This window comes from Natator depressus, chromosome 1 (assembly GCF_965152275.1).
Source record: "Natator depressus isolate rNatDep1 chromosome 1, rNatDep2.hap1, whole genome shotgun sequence".
Classification (NCBI taxonomy): Eukaryota; Metazoa; Chordata; order Testudines; family Cheloniidae; genus Natator; species Natator depressus.
Window position 1 is genome coordinate 240,862,840 of NC_134234.1, and position 19,009 is coordinate 240,881,848.

The following is a 19,009-nucleotide window of genomic DNA, read 5'->3' on the forward strand; positions in this document are numbered from 1 at the left end:
GGCTATAATTCTTTGTTTTGTAATGCACCTGGCGACACCCTGCGTACGAAAGGCACGCTGTTACCCACCTTCTAGCTAGTGTGAATTTCATGAGTATGCAGCCAGACACTATGAGGAGAATAAGGTCTTTAATTCTGATCGAATAGCAATTATAAGGTTTCCCACTTCCCACAGTCCAGCTGGTATGAGAAAACTACCTGCTTCCTCATACATAAGAGTGTTAAAGAATTACTGTTTTTTCTCTCCCCTCTCAGTTCATACATTTGCTGCGGGTGATATTATTTAATGCTTGTGAAAGGGAAGCATTTTAATGGTGAGAGCCAAACATGGCGCAGATAGATGTTGTGCAAATTTCTGCCACCCGCTCTGCTGCTGTTCCTGCACCTTAAAAATCTGGAACAACCCTGCAATGACGGACCAGGGCCTCTTCCTGAGACTCCCAAATGAGATCAGCTGTTTGATAATCTTGTGAGACCACCAAGAGGGATTTTCACAACCAGGATTTGAATCTAAGTTTAAAATAGCAAAAGGCTATTAACCCACTGCACCACTTTAGTCCCAATCAATTATATAATATATATTTGCAAATAACTGATTATGCTCTGTTACAAGGATCTTTAAACCAAGATACTCAAAAGTGACCAGCCTTTTTGGGTGCCCCAGTTGACACACTCCAAAAGGAGCCTGATGCTGGGTGCTCAGGACTTTTCAGAATGAGGCCGCTGTAGAGTGCCAAGTTGGGCACTGGAAAATGTTGGCTGTATTATCTTCTCACAGCGGAATTTCCTAATACCTGGAGTGGACCAGAATGTTTTTGCTTCTTGACACAGATTCAAATTCTCCTCTCAGTCGTTACACCAGTGAATCCCAGAGCTTATTCACTGGACTTACTCTGGATCTAGAGTGGTGTAACTGAGAGCAGAATATGGCCCACACGTTTTTTTTTAAATGCACCAGCTTGTCTCTTCATATTCATTTAAGAAATGGGAAGCTGAAATTAATGGCATTTGAAAAAATATGACTTGATGAAAGCAAATGGCTGTCATAGTTAAGTGCTTTCACATTTACCAGCAAAAAAGATAGGGTGTGATAACACACAGAAACACTCTTAAACATGTCCAGTTTGCATATCCCTATATGGAATTACCACCCCCTTGTATTCTACCAGGGAAAATAAGAAGTACAGTTAGCATCATGAATTCTTAACTAAAACAAAGGGCAGCTTTCGGAGAAAATCCTCTGTTAGGACTTGTCTACCCTTAAAATGCTACAGCAGCACAGCTGCACCGCTGCAGTGCTTCAGTATAGATACTCTGTACGCCGACGGATTGACAAATTCGTCAAGATTTTTATGAGATTTAAACAAAAAATTTCTGGGAGCTTTTAATTTGCCTTCTCAGCCTGTAGGGTGAGTTCAGGTCACATTTTCTGGCTTTTCTCTGCAACCACAAGGGCTAGAAATCTCCTTGTAAAAAAGAAAAAAGCGGAGATTCTCACAAAACAACTTGACTCCGGCAGCTGAAGTCTGAAGAAGAAACATCAAATATCATGAGTCGCAGGATAAAACCAGGAGAGTTGGCAATCCTGCGGAGACCGGAGTAAATCAGCACAAACTCCAGTGAAGGCAGTAGAGTTGCATCACTGTAAAACGGTGATATCACACTTTCTGAGATCACAACCGTTTCCATGGCAACATATTAGCATGGCACAAACAACCAGCTGCAACTGAGACCAAGCAGAGGGAGGAGTTGGGCTCTCAGTGAGAGAGGCATCTTTGCTTAATGGCGCAAATATCTTCATAAACAGCAAAGGGAACATAGGAAGCTTTGACCAAGTGAAACTGTGTGTTGTATAAGTGTTCTCCTGTTGAGTCTGCTCTGGTTTGAAAGTCACCTTGTAAGGGACTAGAAGACATTGAATTATGGCAGTCTGTACTAAATCCCTTGAGCATGAGACTTTCTTCTTAAGAGCATCTTTTACAACTCCAGGAGCAAAGTAACTTTCAGGCCTATTTCAAATTCACAGCTCTCAAATTACTGGGGAACATACTGTGTAGGACCAAGGCAATCAAGATGCCATCTCACTGTGTCACTCCCACCTGCTCTTGCCTTCTTTAGCCACCACGCACCACCTCAGAGACAGTAGTTTGTCAGAAGCATGGTCATTTCATGAGAGCTAATTAAGTGTGCAACTTCTAGTAACTCCAACCCCCTTTTCAGACATGTGCGAGATAAAATTCTTGTAATACTCCCTCCCCCACAGCTAGACACCGTTTTTTAAAAAAAAATTGTTACTGGGATAAGTTTTGCATATTGCGTGTTAAAAGTATCCAACAATGCAAAAATGTGTGTTCCAAACTATGCTCCAAATAGAAAGAACAAAGGCCATGAACTTAATTCCTTTTAAAAACTACAAATAATACATTTCTTTAAAAGGAAGAAATCAGACTGCAACTGAAAAATGAGATCTAATTTCTCCTTCCCAACACATATATCATCAGGCCAATGCTGGCAGAATTTCCTGTAATGTATTCCTCAAGGAGCTTTGCACGGTTAGGGTCTGACTCTGCAGCCCTTAATCATGTGGAATAGTACTTACTTGAATGAGCAGTCCCATGGAAGTCAACAGGTCTGTTTCTGTAAGTGGTACGCAGTACAAGGACTGCAGAGTCAACTATTAATCTTGTGTGGTTTGAAATGTGGAGGTGTTAAAAAGCTAAAGGAAGTTGTTACCATCTGGCGAAACAGTACAGACCATCTTTTTTTTCCTCCACTTAGTCAACAACCCACAAGAGGATGGACAAACTGTGTGTGGAGTAGATCCATTATTAGTGGACTTAGCATTTCTAAGTCAAGGGAACGACAGCTAAGGACATTTCCTTTGGACATACGGCCTTACAACACTATATTGTTTAACTGTCCTGACAATCTTATGACCAGTACTTCTAATTATTCGGCCTCCTTTTCTGTACGCATTATGGTACAGTCTTTAATTGCATGGTCACAAGCTACTTTTTCCACAGGACCCCTGCTTTATTCAGTGCACAGGATGGACCTGCCCTAGGGATGAATGAGGACTGTAGAGAGAAGGAAATTGTTGTCTGTTGGACCCTTGCCTTATTTGTTGCAGAAGTTGGAAGGTGTGTAGTGAATGAGGCAGGGGATTGTAGGAAGAGAAAGGACAGTCTCATGGTTAAGGCAGTTGAATGCTGCCTTGGGGATTATAGTCTAGTCCTGTCTCTGCCACAGAGTTCATATGTGATGCTAAAGTCACTGAAACCCAACTTTTCACAGGTGGACACTGATTGCGTGTTCTCATTTTCAGAGAGTCCAACTTAAGATCCTGGGATCTGATTTGCAGAACCGCTGAGCACTCTCAGTTGCAAGTGAAATCAATGAGAGCTGCATTTTGAACATATAAAGTGCTATGTGATGCTATGTTCTCTAAAAAATCAGGTCCTGAATGTCTCAAATTCGGCACCCAAAATTACTGGATACTTTTGACCTTAATCTCTTTGTGCCTCAGCTCCCCATCTGTAAAATGGGGATAAAACCCACTCATGTCACAGGAGTATTTTGAAAAAAAAAGTAAATATTTGTGAAACACTCAGATATTATAGTGATAAGCGCAGCAGAAAAGCCCAGGAGGAAATTAATAATTTCTGTCTTCAGAATGGGGTTTGAACAATGTGCAGTAAGCAGGCCTAGAACCACATATTGAGGAGAAAACAAAACACGGAACAACTGTGCATTAAGTGAAGACCATCCATCCTGCGCATTGAGTGAGGCAGTGGTCTTGTGTAAAAACAGTACGCGATCACATAATTAAAGACTGAATCATAATGCATATGAAGAAGGGGGACCGAATTAAGATTGCCCAAGCAAGCTTAATTCTGGCACTTCCTAATTTTTGAGTGCTTGACTATGCACCCTTAATAATGTTCTTTTAAACACTATGTTTTTTGTATGTAATGTATTGTATAGTTTGCCTATTATCACACTCTAGGTGCGCTATGTAATAGATCATGATTTCTCTATAGCTTCAATAACTTGAAAAGCTTTCTGATTACATTAAAAGAGTTCACATTGTACTAACATAACCTCAAATCAGCTCCATCAGATTACTATCTCAAAGTGGGTTTGCCATTCTGAAGCAATTTATTCTAGAATACACCAGCTGTCATACCCAGATATTCACAGAATTGCATTTTTAAAAATAGATATATGATAGGGATGGGACAGGTCAGGGATGCAACGCCATGCTTTGGATGTCCCTAAACCTTCAGCTGCCAGAATCTGGGACAGGATGACAGAGGATGGATCACTTGAAATTGCCCTGTTCTGTTCATTCCCTCTGAAGTATCTGGCATTGACCACAGTCAGAAGACAGGATGCTGGGCTGGATGGACCATCGGTCCGACCCAGAATGGCTGTTCTCATGTATTGGTGAGGGAGTTTTTATTGTATTCAGACAAAAATTAGGCATGTCAAAAGGTAACATCAATGCATCGTGCATAGAAGGAATGAGCTATCCACGTGTAAATGTTACTGGTTACCTGTTCAGCCAACAGGGAAGCAAGACTTGAGTAAGCATCGGCAAACTCTGGACCATATTTAATGGAATCTCTCAATAAGAACACAGCTTCCTCTTTCTTCCCTTGGGACCTGCAAGTCATAAAAGAAACAAAGTTCTTTTAACAACATGTTTAGGTCACCTATTGATTAAATACTTCAAAAAGACTTCAAAGTACCTGTCTTGTTCTTTTCAACAAAGACTAACTAATTAACTCTGGCCTTCTATCCACAGTCTAGGTAACCAGAATCTCCTGAGGCAGTATAAAATTCCATAGCCTTTCTGTCAGCGGGAGGAGGAAAAGTCAAGAACTGAAGTTATCGGATACATGGTAAGTTTGTACCTTGGCACCTGCAGATTCCTTGTATGGATTTCTAGAGCTTGCTGTGAAATATACAAGTTCAACACAAAGATTCTTCTCCGTCTACAGCACTTCTCTATATATATGGGGTGGGGGGAGGCAGGGGAGATGACCAATATGTGCCATTGGGGGGAGCAAGGGAAAGGGCAGAATGAGGGCAGTAACTTCACAAGACGTTACTGAGCATGCTCAGTCTGTGTGAGCAGCAAAAATGAAGGCACATGACCCCGCATGCCCTCCTCCCCTGCAACGCGTTGCCTATAGTGGGGCCTGTTTTCACAGTAATTGCTGACATCAACTGGACAAACCTACCAGGAAACTCTCAGAGTGATTTGAGAAGAGATAAGAGAATCCCTTTAAGAAATGTGGGGTCTCATCTCTGCAGCAGCCGTTCACTGGCAACTCTTGCAGCATTCCAGCTCTGGAGTTGGCAGGGAGGGGCATGAGAGCTGGCTGAGCTCCTCTGGTTATTCCTCATTTGACAGGTGTGGAGTAAACCAAAATACAGCATGATGCTTTGGTAATTTGTGCGGTTTCCCCTTCCATGTTATAAAGAGAGAAGGCGGTTTTAGGTGGAGTAGTCAGGGAAGGTTCTAGAACAAGCCATGATTGGGGAAGCCACGCGAAACACAACTTTGACTCTTCAGGAGTCAGCTCTATGAAGGCCAATAAGCCAATGAGGCCATGTGGTAGAGGAGAGGCAAGAGGCATCCACTCAAATATCCTTTACATCATGTGTATCTCTCAAGATCTTTAGGTTAAGGGAATCCAACCTCTGGTTTCTTCTGTGGGAGCAGAAAATCTGCCCACTACAGACAAAAATAATCATGGAACTTCTGAGAGTTTCAACTAAAAGCATGTCCTCTCCCTGATGCAGGTTATTCTCATATAAGGGAGTTTGGAGCCAACAGGATTTTCCTTAACGGATTAGACCTTTGGCTCCATTACTGTGATAGTCTGGCTACAGAGGTGGCCATTATCTGATGCTTCAGATGAAGGCAAAACAGATAAGTCGTAATGCATACAAGTGAACTCTGCAGTACTCTACATGGCATGAAAACATTTCACACTGTCTACATAGTAATCAGTACATGCCATATTCTCACCTTGCAAAAATACAAACATAATGGTTTATAAAATTATGGAACTCCAGCCACATTTGTCTTTAATTCTGGAGTCTATAAAGAGGACAAATCTATGAAACTCTGACTGGTCACGAGTTAGATATAAGTCAAAGGCAAGCTAATGAAAATTTCATCAGAGCACAATGCCCTACCCCTGACATGGAATTCTCCCACAGAAGCCATTAGGAAGTCACTTGCCTTATGGGAAGAAATGTCTAGGGTTTAGAACAGTGGGCTGCTAGTCAGGACGCTTGGGATCTATTCCCGTGTCTATCACTGACTCACCTGGAAAAGGTCACTTATGGGAAACCTCTCTCTGCTTCTGTTTCCCCCATCCACAAAATGGGGATAATAAAACTTACATACTCCATAAGGGCTTTACGAACCTTAAAGCTGTTTGTGCTTTGAGATCCTTTAGATAAAAATGTGTTATATAGGCATAGAATACATTTTAAGTGGAATATATTTTCATGTTTTTGACAGCCCAGTATCACTAACTCCATTCCCAAGCATCTTGACCATTGCTGGGCTGGGGAGAGTCCCTGACTCTGCTCCTAGGAAGGGCATGGCCAGAGATGGTTGTGGAAAGCCTAATGTGGTAAGCTCCCATTGCAGTGGAAGGGTTTAGTGTATTTCTCACCTTGGAAAAGGGAGCAGCTTCCCTGGGTGAGTGGCTATGGATGTTTATTTGGACTGAGCCAACAAGCTTTCTTTGTGTTGGGTGCACAAAGTAATATGAACATCGTAGCCTTTGAAAAGAAACAAAGGACTCTGAAGCATGGGATATATGTGAAAAGTTGCAGCTTTTGCCTTGGATTTCATCTGGGCGACAAGGCCAAGAAATCAGATCTTGTTTATAAGGTGAAAATTTCAGCTGATAGTATTTGTGGCTTTTCAGATTTTTTCTCCTTTCTAGTTATATAACTGAAAGAATATTTTCCCTGCGCTTTAAGTTAAGTAAAAACAGTTGGGCTAGTCTTTTCCTTCTTACAGTGGTACTCAATCTAAATTACCCAAATAAGCAAAAACAAATACAGAACCACTTTCCCCCTTACTAATTAAAGGCTAGGTAGTTTGTCAATTCAGAAAACTTTTGGATTCTTTGGCTGGAGTTTTGTGACACATTTATATAAACTGAAAACAGACGTCTGCTTTGTAAAGTTATCAACGGTTTGGCAGGAATGTAGGAAATGCCAGATACAGAAATAAAAGGATTAAGTGATCCACTCGACAGCAGTAAAAGTCCCCATTAACCGCAAGCATGCACTCTTAATGACTCTTTTTTTCTGAATAGCCGTTTTTGTTTGATCCCAGAACAATGTGTCTCCTTAAAGGGGAGGGGGAAAAGATTACGGAATCTTTTTGTTGTGACAGACCAAATTATATGAAAAGAACAGATACAACAACCTCTAACAGGGCTCAACCCTGCAAGATGCAGAGTACTTGGCCCCGATGTAGCCAAGCATTTACACATTCTTAACTTTAAGCACATGAGTAGAAAGTTAATGATGTGTTGAAATGCTTTTCTGGATCAGAGCCAAAGTGCTCAGCATCTTGCAGGATGGAGGCCGTATGGGTTTTTTTCATTTTAAAAACGATTTGTTTAATCTCACATTGTATGGTGCAAAGGGAGGATTTTTTGATATGCTTATTTTCTGTGCATTCGTTATCTATCATGGCAAAAGCCAGATGAATGGACACCTTCACTGCTATACAGAGAGGGTGAAATTCATCCGACACAGAGGCCGAGGTACCACTTAAACCCATAACATGGAGCTTAAGTGATTCATAGGGCCTTGTGAGGGGTCTCTGCAGTGGGATACATTTCACAGGCAGAGAAAAGAATAGCATAGGATTTGATTTTCTGTAGCATCTTTTACTTTCAAAATATCCCAAATGACTTCATAAAGTAAAGCATTAGATACTGGCAGAACAATGTCTGCACAAACACTGGGTCCACTGTGCACTCAGTAGTGGCTCACACACAACCCTAACAGAGTTTTCCTCAATAGAAAATATATCAGCCAAGCCACAGGAGTTATCCTCTTCTCACAAACAAAATGCCATGGAATCTTTTAACTTCTACTTGGATAGCTACCAAAAGCCAGGAGAAAAGATCTTGGTTTAGCATCATAAGCAAAAGACATCTACTGTCTCTAGCTACACTTATCTGTAAATAAACATTGAAACAAATTGGACGATGTGTGTTAAAATGAATACGGACAACTTACTCCTTTGGCATCCATCTACAATACAGAATCTTCCTGTTTCCAGTTTTAAAATAGCTACATTTTTCTGAAAGGGGTAAAACTATGTACGCAGTACTGTGGTCAACAAGTTATATATATGACTTGGTTCAAGAAGCATGCTTATACTGTCAGTACAATGTAGAGTTTCAAATCAAAGACTCTACCCAAACTCTGGACTGATGTCCCTAAGATGTAGCAGCATTCGGTTTGATCGTTCGGTGGGAAGGGGAAATGTTTTAATCTCCAAAAGCTATTAATCATGCAAAGTTTCTGATGAATTTAACTTATCCATGATACCCTCTGCCCCGTTCAGACAAACACACAAGGCTATTTCAGCACATTCACACCTATGGCCCACAGTCTGAATCTGAGAAGTTCAGAAGAGAGGGCAGACTGACCTCTCTCCCTCCTCAGGATAGGTGGTCTTGGCAAACCTGGGCTAAATCATTGCAATAACTGTACTAGACATCTTGTGTGCTCCTCTATGTACTGTGTAGTCTGACCTAGGAATAAGCTCTAGATTTCAGTTAACAGGCCTCGAGGCATTCAATCTTTTCTTTGAAAGTGTAGCCATAACATACTTACAGTGCACAGAGTATGGAAGTTTTTATTAGACAGAGGCGCCGTACTGCCTGTTATATATCCTTACATTTGAAGGGATACAGCAAAAAGGACATTCTCTCCTATTCTTCCTGCAGCAACAAACTCAAGGTTACATGTGCACATGTATGTGTGTTCATGCGTATTCACTTCTCCTATATATTTACAAACTGTTATCTTTTTTTAATGGAATTCTTCAAAAAATCTGTATGAGAAATTCTGGTATGAATACTCCATATTACTCTGTTTTTGCAAGTTAAATCTCACCAGTTCTGAATATATAGACACGAGTTAGATATCTCCATGATGCAGAGCTTTAAAAGAAATATTAAGCCCAAAGGGAGAGGCATTCTGAGCCATGACGATCATGGGCTACAAAAGGATAGGGATGTGATTTTTCATTGGAGGTGAGTCTATTAGTGATTGTTTTTTTACTGAGAAAGCTGTTTGCACGGTTTAGCTATCCTTTGTCTGATATTTATACAAGGCAAGAAAATGATGCCATTCAAGTTTCTTTTAGAGTATGTAAACAAAGCCATGGGTTCATTAACTCATTGTTATCATGTAGTGCTTCCTGTGAAAATTCATCTTCTGGCCCCTTGCTGTCAGTACTGTGGCCAAAACGGGAAATGGAAAGTTTTTTTAAAATGGGACTACTCTAAAAAACCAAAAGATTCCATCTTGTGGATTCCAAAACAAATTTACTCAAGCCCAGATCACTAGGAACAGCTGTCTGGATAGACAGGTTATTTCCAAAGGGGAAGGAGAGGCATATTCGTACATGTTAACAGCAAATTCATTTCTCCAAAATACTGAAGTTCCCTTTTCTCAAAACTCCAGCGGTAGTGCAATCTAATGAAGTGCACAGCAGGCTTCCTCCAAAATAAGTAGATATAAACATAAGAAATTCTGCAGAATTTGACTCTGACTTCCCCCAGAATAATTTTTCCAATGTCCTAGTGTAAATAATACTATTAACGGATATGTTTTAAATACTGCAGGCCTGGTTCTCCACTGATTTTCCCTGGTGTAGTCATTTATGCCTGTGCAAAGTGGGCAGAAAACGTTATCAAATCGGAGTTCTCCATTACACCAGTGGCAGAGTTTTGTACGCATTTTGCACAGGTTCAGAGGTCTATACTTCGTGCAAGGCAACAGAGAATCAGGCTGTGTATCTAAGTTCAGATACTTAAGTATACTTCAGATACTAAGTTCAGGCTGCAATATCTCTAAAGCTGTGGTCTTAGTAATAATTGTCTTTTTTTAGCGCTTCTTAACCTGAAGGATTCAAAAACACTTACAGAACTCACACAGCCACTGCTTTAAAGCAGCTGCCTTTGGGATGGAACACAGAACCTGTTTAACAGCCTCATTGTGCAATGGTTTTTAAGAGGGGACATGAACCACAACAGAAAGAATGTAATTACCCATGTTAGAACTTGGTCAGTATATAGGAGATAATGGGCTGACTTAGGGCATTTGAGGGTGGGGGGCAAATGTGGCTTTATGCACCCCCTTGATCTTAGAGGCTGATCTGCACTTCTCTATGTTAGGATGTTTCGGAATGGTCCCCACCAACTGGGGATCAGAGAAGTTCAGGAGCACTTCAGCCAACTGTAATGAATAATGCAAGAACTCTTTTTGCCTTTTGGATCAAATTTGTGTTTTCAATGGTTCTATACAATATTGACCTACTCTTTTATTTCTCAGGAATGACTTGTTCTCCACATATTAGTCCAAACCAGTAGTACTGACTGGTAAGGTCGGGGTGGCCAACCTGGGGCTCCGGAGCCACATGTGGCTCTTCAGAAGTTAATATGCGGCTCCTTGTATAGGCACCGACTCTGGGGCTGGAGCTACAGGCGCCAACTTTCCAATGTGCCGGGGGGTGCTCACTGCTCAACCCCTGGCTCTGATGCAGGCCCTGCCCCCACTCCACCCCTTCCCGCCCCCTCCCCTGAGCCTGCCGTGTCCTCGCTCCTCCCCTGCAAAGCTTCCTGCACGCCACAAAACAGCTGATCGGGAGGGGAAGGAAGGGAGGGGGAGGTGCTGATCAGCGGGACTGCCGGTGGGCAGGAGGCACTGAGACCTGGGCGCTGGGGGAGTGGATGCGGGGCTGCTGACGTATTACTGTGGCTCTTTGGCAATGTACATTGGTAAATTCTGGCTCCTTCTCAGACTCAGGTTGGCCCTCCCCCCTAGGGTAAGGTTATCATGGTGAATTCTCCGTTACCAATAATGTGTAGCCGGTACAAGGCAGAATTTAAGTACTGTAGCCTTTTGTTACCTTTGATACAGAGCCTTATTCGAAGCAACATTTAGAACAGTACAGCTAAAATACATTTTGGTAAGATAATGTTGTTTTGTAACCAACCCAATACTAAGCCCAGGTCTACACTAGAAAAGGGTTGCTGGCATAGCTATACAGGCAAACCCTCGTACTGCAGATGCAGCTTACGTGGGGGAAAAAACAATGCTTTATAATAGTTTATACTATTATACTAAATAATAGCTTATACCGGTTCCCCACATGCCACAAGCTATACTGACAAAAGCACTTTTCTACTAGCATAAACAACAGCTACACGAGAGCTTTTGCTGGCACAGAAATGCTGTTAGAAAGGAGTCGAACCATTAACTGATATTACTATATTAGCAAAAGATTTTTAGTGTTGTCCTCTTTGTTCCTAGCCTATGATCGAATGTAAAAAATAACAAGGGGCCAGACTCTGAGCTGAGGAGCATTTGGTGCAACTCAGCAGGTGGCCTTAAGCCAACTTCGCTCCCTTGATTTTGGATCCCCAGTTCCCTGGTGCAATTTAGAGCAGCCTAAGGGCTGTATTAAGTTGTACAAGCAGCTGATAGCCCTACTGAGCTGCCCCAGCAGCCGACGTCCTAACCATGCCCCTTCTCTCCAGTCATGAGCCCCACAACTTGCTGACCACAAGGATGGGAGTGGGGGGACTGAGTGACATACATATCACTACTGTCCCTCTGTGTCACCAGAGGATCCCTGCCTATGGATGGAGGCACTTGGTTTCGAGCACCTGTAGGCCAGCAGGCTGGTGGAAAGGCATCTTAATGGAGCTAAGGATCTGGCCTAATATTGCTAACTTTCTGTCTTTGGCTAGCTTCTTTGCAAGATTGTCTGAGCCAAAGTGGTGTGTCTTCCCAAAAAGTAAACTCACAGCTAGCAAAAAAGTAACAAATAGCACATCAGAACCAAAAAACAACCAGCACCTCTGCCCTAAAACCCAAAGAGGTCCTGGTGAGAACTTAACATCACTCTTCATTACCACTGAGTAGACAATCTGCTGCTGTAACAGGGCAGTAGGGCGAGGAGGGGGGAGTATTTTAATTTTATTGAAGCCGTTAGACCTCAATGTTAAACTTACTTGAGCAGATTTCCAAGATTGAAGAGAGCTCGATTATGCTGTGGGTTTAACTGAAGAGCTCTTCTGTAGTATTCCTTTGCTTCCACCAAGTCTTTGGTCAACGTGCCGAGGTTGTTCAGGGCACTCGCATGACGAGGATACAATCTGGGAAAGGGGACATTTCAAATCATAGTAATTCAGATACTGCCAAACAAAGCTATCAGCTTTAATACTCTCTCTTCCCAACACCAGACGAGGCTACTGCAGTTATTCTCCTTTCTGTGAGTGAAAATAAACCTCTGATCAATACTGATGTATTTCTCCTCCCCTGCAGCAGCTGAGAAAGAGTTGGGAGTCTTGGAGCAAAGACACCATGTGCAAGATAGTCGTTCTAAAGAAGGGATGGGGGGAAATGTGCTCAGCCTCCAGAGAAAAATGCAAATAAGACCTATTTTTACAGCTCTCCTGGCAGCTGGGGTGAAGGAGGATGTTTATTATATAGCTTGTCCTCCTAGCAAAAGACAGTGGTTATAGTTGGTCAAAATTTTTCATTTGCATTTTTTTTGACATTTTTTCCGTCAAAATGGAAATTTTCATGAGAAACATTCATTTCTGTTTTTTTTTTCCATTTGTTTCCACCGAAAACCAAAAAACCAAAAAAAACTCCTTTCTAACATTTTTCCATTTTCACCAATAAAAGCTGAAATAAAACTCAGGGACAATCTCAATTTCAAAACAAAACATTTCATTCAAGTCATTTCCCACTTACAAAATCAGCTGTAGAAGAACATTATCCAGATAAAACAAAATGATCAAACTTTGGAAATACACTTTTGCCTGTGAGTATGAATTCTCCTTAATGTCTAGTTAATATATAAATTGAATGGTAAAAAATTAGCAGTTCAAAATAGAGCCTTAACTGAGCCTTTCTGTGTTGCAATAACATTGCACAACATGCCAAATTCATCTGTTGTGAAATTTTACTGAATTCACAGCTTTTTGTGGTCCAACACCAATCTCAACTTTCAGTTGAAATTGGGCTCCTAAGTCAGTATTTTGGTTTGTTTCCCTAAAAAGTGAGAAATGAAATGCGGGTTCCTAGAGAGAGAAGATGGTGAAGGTGTACGTTTATTATTATTATTATGAAATAAACACATTACAGTAACACCCAGAGGCCCCAATCAACTTCAGGGCCCTATTGTGCTGGGCATGGTGCTCCCAGATAGTTTTTCCCCTCTCTCTTTAGCCTCTCATCTCTGACTGCTTTTTCTGCCTACCTCCTGTCAACTTCTTGCCTGAATTCATAAGAATCTGATTTGGGAGCTTTAATCCAGATAAACTGAAGTTTAGTTTAAACACTGCACAGCTGCTTCTCCAGCCCTGCTCTCTGTAGCTCTTTCAGAACTGATTTTGCTAGTGGGGTGTCTCTTATGAACCAGGGTTTTCATATTTCAAGTTCTGAAATAGAGAACGCTGCCAGAGGGAGGGTGAGTGGGAAAGGGGAAGGTACAGCAATACCATACCATGCCACCCTTACTTCTGCGCTGCTGCTGGCAGTGATGCTGCCTTCAGAGCTGTGTGGCCGGCCAGCAGACACGGCTCTCCAGCCCCCAGCTCAAAATCACGGACATTTGTTCATATTTCAAAAATCAGCCTGGATGGAGATCAGAGAACCAAAAAAGAGATCGTATCGGGGAAAACCCGGACATATGGTAACCCCGTTATGAACCCTAAGGAGGAAGGACGGTCCAATGGTGAGGATGCTGGTTTGGGACCCAGCTCAAATTCTAAGTTCCACCACAGACTTCCAACATGACCGTGGGCACTGTGGCTAGTCTCTTTGTGACTCAGTTCCCCATCTGTAAAATAGGGGTAATACTACTCTCCAACTTCACAGGAGTGCTGTGAAGATAAATACATTAAAGATGGAGGTGCTCAGATACCATAGTAATGGGGGCCATATAAATGTCTCCGTTAAACAGAACGCTAACTTAAAGTTTAAGACTCTATCTGGTAATTTCCCTATTTTTCACCCCATGTTTTCTCATGATGTCACGAATGACAGCCTGGGGATTTTCTTTTCTTAAGTACCAGGAAAATGTTTGTATTTTGTCACTGATTTTATATTCTAGTTTTACACCAGTCTCTTTCTGGATCTGTGGCATATGAACAATTCTGGCAAGAGGCCTGTTTGTGGGAGGACCTGGAAAGGTATGAGGGAACTCAGACAACTAGTGATGCAGTTCTGGTGGAAAACATAGGTAACTTTCTACAAATATGCATGATCAAATGTCTCAAAATCATTTTATTCCTCCACCACAATCCCTAAGGTACAGGTACTAATAGCTGTGTAACTGATCTCTAAGTATTTCCTGGATGCAACCATATACATTTTAAAAACATAGTCTGTTATTTAACTGCCACTGTACTACAACTGACGGCTAAATATTCTGTCAACATTCCTCATGTTCAGATCAGCATCTTGTGTTCATCCATGAGAGACTCTGGTTGCTGCAACTACTCAGTTTCGAAAGTTTACTTGACAGTTCGTGGATGTATAAGCCCTTATCTTGCACATCTAAATAGTCCATCGGCACCACCATTCACCAACTGTACAATTATTTACCTCTCATTCAGTGAGCTTTTTCCCTAATGGGTCTTCTAACATATAAACAATGAGTTACAAATGAAGGACCAAATTGTGGCTGACCCTAACATAGCTGCACTGGGGCACGGAAGCCCATCATCTCCCCGTACAACCAGCCTGGCGTCCCCCTTTAAGTGTGGGAGGAAGGGCAGGCTCCACCGAACTGCTACTACCATCCCATGAGCAGGTGGGCAGGGACTTGAGGCTGCGGGGGAAACGAGTGAAGCCCTGAGTCAATCCCCCAAATGCACTGGACAGCAGAACTGAATGGACACAAGATGGTACATGCTGTAGGAAACTCCTCATCCCAGGAACCATGGGGCAACAGGGATGAATCAAGTCTCAGCAGCTTTCTTGGGCTGCTTCAGGGATGGCACAGCTATGCTGCCACTCCATACATGGGGCTCTGGGATAAGGTTCAATGTAGCCACCAAACAGACAGACAGACAGACATCTTAGAGCTCAGTTTTGTTTCCATAGGTGTCCATGGGAATTTTGCCACTGATTTCATTGGAAAAAAGTTCAGGGACTTTCTAGGTCAATTTTTTTTTCTATTTCTGCTTCAAAACAAACCTGTGCATTACTTTATAGTCAGTGCTCACAAAGCAGGAGATGGTTTTAACACCTGACACCATGTTGTGTTTGAGTTATGAGTGGACCAAAGACTTAAGACACTTATTGGAAAAGTCTGAAATATATTAACATTTTACGGCCCTTTAACTAGTGTTTTTCCCTCAAACTTTCAGAAATAAATTCTCCTCTGGCCTAGGAGTGTTCACATGAAATTTTAGCCCCAAGGGAATTTTCTGGGCAAATTTAGAAGGGAATGAAAACTCAAGTTGAAAATACAGAGCTGGTTTCATCCTTCAACTGTGTAACTCCTACCAGCGGCTCCATAAATAAAGGACTTGAACTCGCATTAAAGCCTCTGCCATCAAATGAAGTAAATTACAGTATGCAGACACTTCTTCCAGCTGTACTAGGCTGTACTTCATGTGCTTTAGATTTACTTATGGTCATGTGGCCCTTTACAAAAAATAATATACCCTAAGGACCAGCTCCTGAGCCAGTGTGAATTGATTTAGCCCCATTAAAGTCAACGGAGCTTTACCAATTTATACCAGCTGAGGATTTGGTCCTAAATTTAGAGCACTTTTGTCGAAGCCATTTGTAATTTTACCAGCAATAGAAAACTAGAGCTGTCACACACACCACATCCAAACAAGCATTAGGAGAAGAGATAGCAGCAGAGAAAAACCAACGTGTAGTGAGATGACATGGTGTTCAATGGGTTCATGAGAAAGGGTCTGATCCTGTCACTCTTAGTTATGTTGAATACTGTATTCTGCAAGTAGTGCTATTGAAGTCAAGGAGTAAGATGCTACTCAATGCAATAAGGGGGCAGGAAGGGACACAATCCGGCCCTAAGGGGATCATGGTCTTATTCCATCTGCCTTCTGTGCACGAACTCCAATGTTTTCAGTATCAACGTCAGGGAGGTAAATGAGAGGTTAGAACATAGTCCTTGGCTAGACTGCGAGAACACCATAAGCTTGCACACAGGTTACACCTCATGGCTTAATCGATTCAAGGCCTCTAAAAACAGTCCCACAAAGTTTGTAGATCATTTGCATGTACAAAAGGGTTCTAGGTTTTTATTATTAATTATTATTATTATTATTAATTAAACTGAGACTCCTGCCAATTTTGCATATTTTTAAAAAGAAGATTTTCAAAATGTAGCCCAGTGTCCCCCTTTGTCTGTCTGTCTTGTTTAGAATGTAAAGTTCTTTATGGCAGGGGCTTTCTCATCCCATGTGTTTGTACAGCAATGGGGTCTCACTCTCAGTTGGGGCCTCTAAGCACTCCAGTAGTAGTAACAACAGTGCACAGAACACAGACTTTGTTTTATAAATAGCTGTGGCAGTTTGAGATGCAGAGAGTCAACTGTTCAAATTTACACGTTGTCCTATAGCTTCTTTTATGACACAGAGCTTTCCATCTGGATGGACCCCTCCACCTGCACGTACATCATCGGTAATGGTAACAGTCTGCAGGCAACATCCCTCTTGCTATGTATCTGATTAGGCAGAAATTCCTCTAGGCTTCACATAATCAAATGCAAGTGCTGCATTATTTATGAAAGAAAGCTGAATTTCATTAAACTTCTCCCTACAAAAAGCAGCTCATGTGAAAAATCAATTTTCCCCTTCTTCTAGAAATCCTAAGTATTTTCTTTAAGAATCTGCTTTCGTTGGCAATTACAGCAGAAGTCCTGACACAGCACAATTCACTTAAAACCTCCCCCATAAAAGTGTACTTTAAATAAGGTTGGGCATTGAGTTCTGAAGCAAAAACAAGTGGCATGTTTTCTTGTGGCAAAATGAATAATTCAGATAGCTCCTCCAGTGCTGCTGCTGCTGCTGCTGCAATTGTCAGAATAAATTTAAGCAGCCGTGTCTTTAACTATTACAGGTATACACTACATGAAACTCCTGTTAGTAATTATCCTCCAGTTCTTTTACGCTAGCAATATTCCCTCTAATACAGTCAAACAAAAGCCTCATTGACTGGCACAGACAAGAGATTTCTACTTTCACACAGAAGACACAGAGCATAAAACGCAAACAGATTTTCAGTCTTTAAATACCAATGACCTTTTACTTTTGATTTAATGTATTTATTACCTAGCATATTAGTAAAAACTGTTCAGTGGCTCACTTATTTCTGTGGTAAAAGACAGTTCTGAAAGGGAAGGGGGGAAAGGGAATTTCTTGTCATGGATACAATCTATAATCCACCAAGAATTTTAATTTAACTTTTAATTCGAATATTGGGAAACCACTTAAACAAATGACAAGTCCTGTTCATGGTACTGCATTTAAAGGGCTCTTGATCTGGCACCAAAGATATTACAGGGGGAAAGGGCATTATCTTGACAACTCCCTACCCGCTTCTACTGAGTTCTTTATATTTTTCCATGGCCATAAGCCTGAAAGTGCAGAAGGCAAAAGGGAATGTGACTATTCACACTTGCCCAAGGAAACAGACAATGAGTTTAGGGGAACAGTAAGGCGGAAGCACGAGGGTCTCAGGAATCTCACAGCTGCCAGTGGCCCCAGGTATGACAAAGGGACCTGTCATAGGAGATCAGAGTCTTAGGGCTTGTCTACATTACCCGCTGGAACGACGGGCAGCGATTGATCCAGCGATTGATCAATTTATCGCGTCTAGTCTAGGAGAGACTAGACTATCAACAGGAGAGCGTCAGCTGTCGAATTACCGCAGTGAAGACACCACAGTAAGTAGATGCAAGTACGTCGACTCAGCTACTTTATTCACGTAACTGAAGTTGCGTAACTTATATCAATCCCCCCCGGCCCCAGAGTAGACCAGGCCTAAGATAATTTCAGTCCCAAACAATGCCCTGGCCCTGCAAGGCTGTTGTAAGAAGGGACTGCTTTAGCACAGCTAAAAAAGAAAAAAAAAGAAAGTGCTGGCCGCCACTTCCCGCAACTCCAATTGGCTGGGAACGGCAAATCGCGACCACTGGGAGCTGCGGGTGGCCATGCCTGTGGACGGTCAATGTAAAGACTGTCTCGTGGCCTGCCAGTGGATTATCCTGACGGGCCACGTGCAGCCCACGGGCCGCAGGTTGCCCACCAGCGCTCTAGAACACTGGTGATTCTGTGAAGCCTGTTTGTGTTGTCACAAAAAAATATTTCAGTGGATTTCAGATTCAGCCATTTATCATGATAGCCAGTGGGAGAAATCAGTAACTAATTTCATTGGCTAATTCTAGGTTGCCCTGTTTTATATGCTCCTTTTGACTAAGGAACTTAGCAAAAACGTGAACTTTTCATCTTCAAAACAGCCATGATTAATGGATCACCACAACACTCTTGCGAGGTAACTAAGTATGATTACCCTTATTTTATGGATGGGGAAACTGAGGCAGAGTTTAAGGGACAGCCTGTGGCAGGTCATATCTTAGATTTGCAGGATGTCCCTTTGTATCTTCTCTCCCAGTTCACAGGACTGGGTTCTTCCAATCCACACATAACCTCCTTGAAGTCAACACT

General features: G+C 42.0%; 1 protein-coding gene across 2 annotated transcripts in view; it reads right to left on the bottom strand.

Moving 5' to 3' along the window:
• TMTC1 (transmembrane O-mannosyltransferase targeting cadherins 1) overlaps positions 1 to 19,009 on the bottom strand; it is a 176,495-nt gene that overhangs the window by 16,715 nt on the left and 140,771 nt on the right. For both annotated transcript variants that reach the window (XM_074939267.1, XM_074939276.1), the window contains 2 exons: positions 12,302 to 12,445; positions 4,556 to 4,664 (listed from right to left, as the gene is read on the bottom strand). In XM_074939267.1, coding sequence (XP_074795368.1) covers positions 4,556 to 4,664; positions 12,302 to 12,445 — 253 coding nt within the window. The remainder of the gene's footprint in view (positions 1 to 4,555; positions 4,665 to 12,301; positions 12,446 to 19,009) is intronic.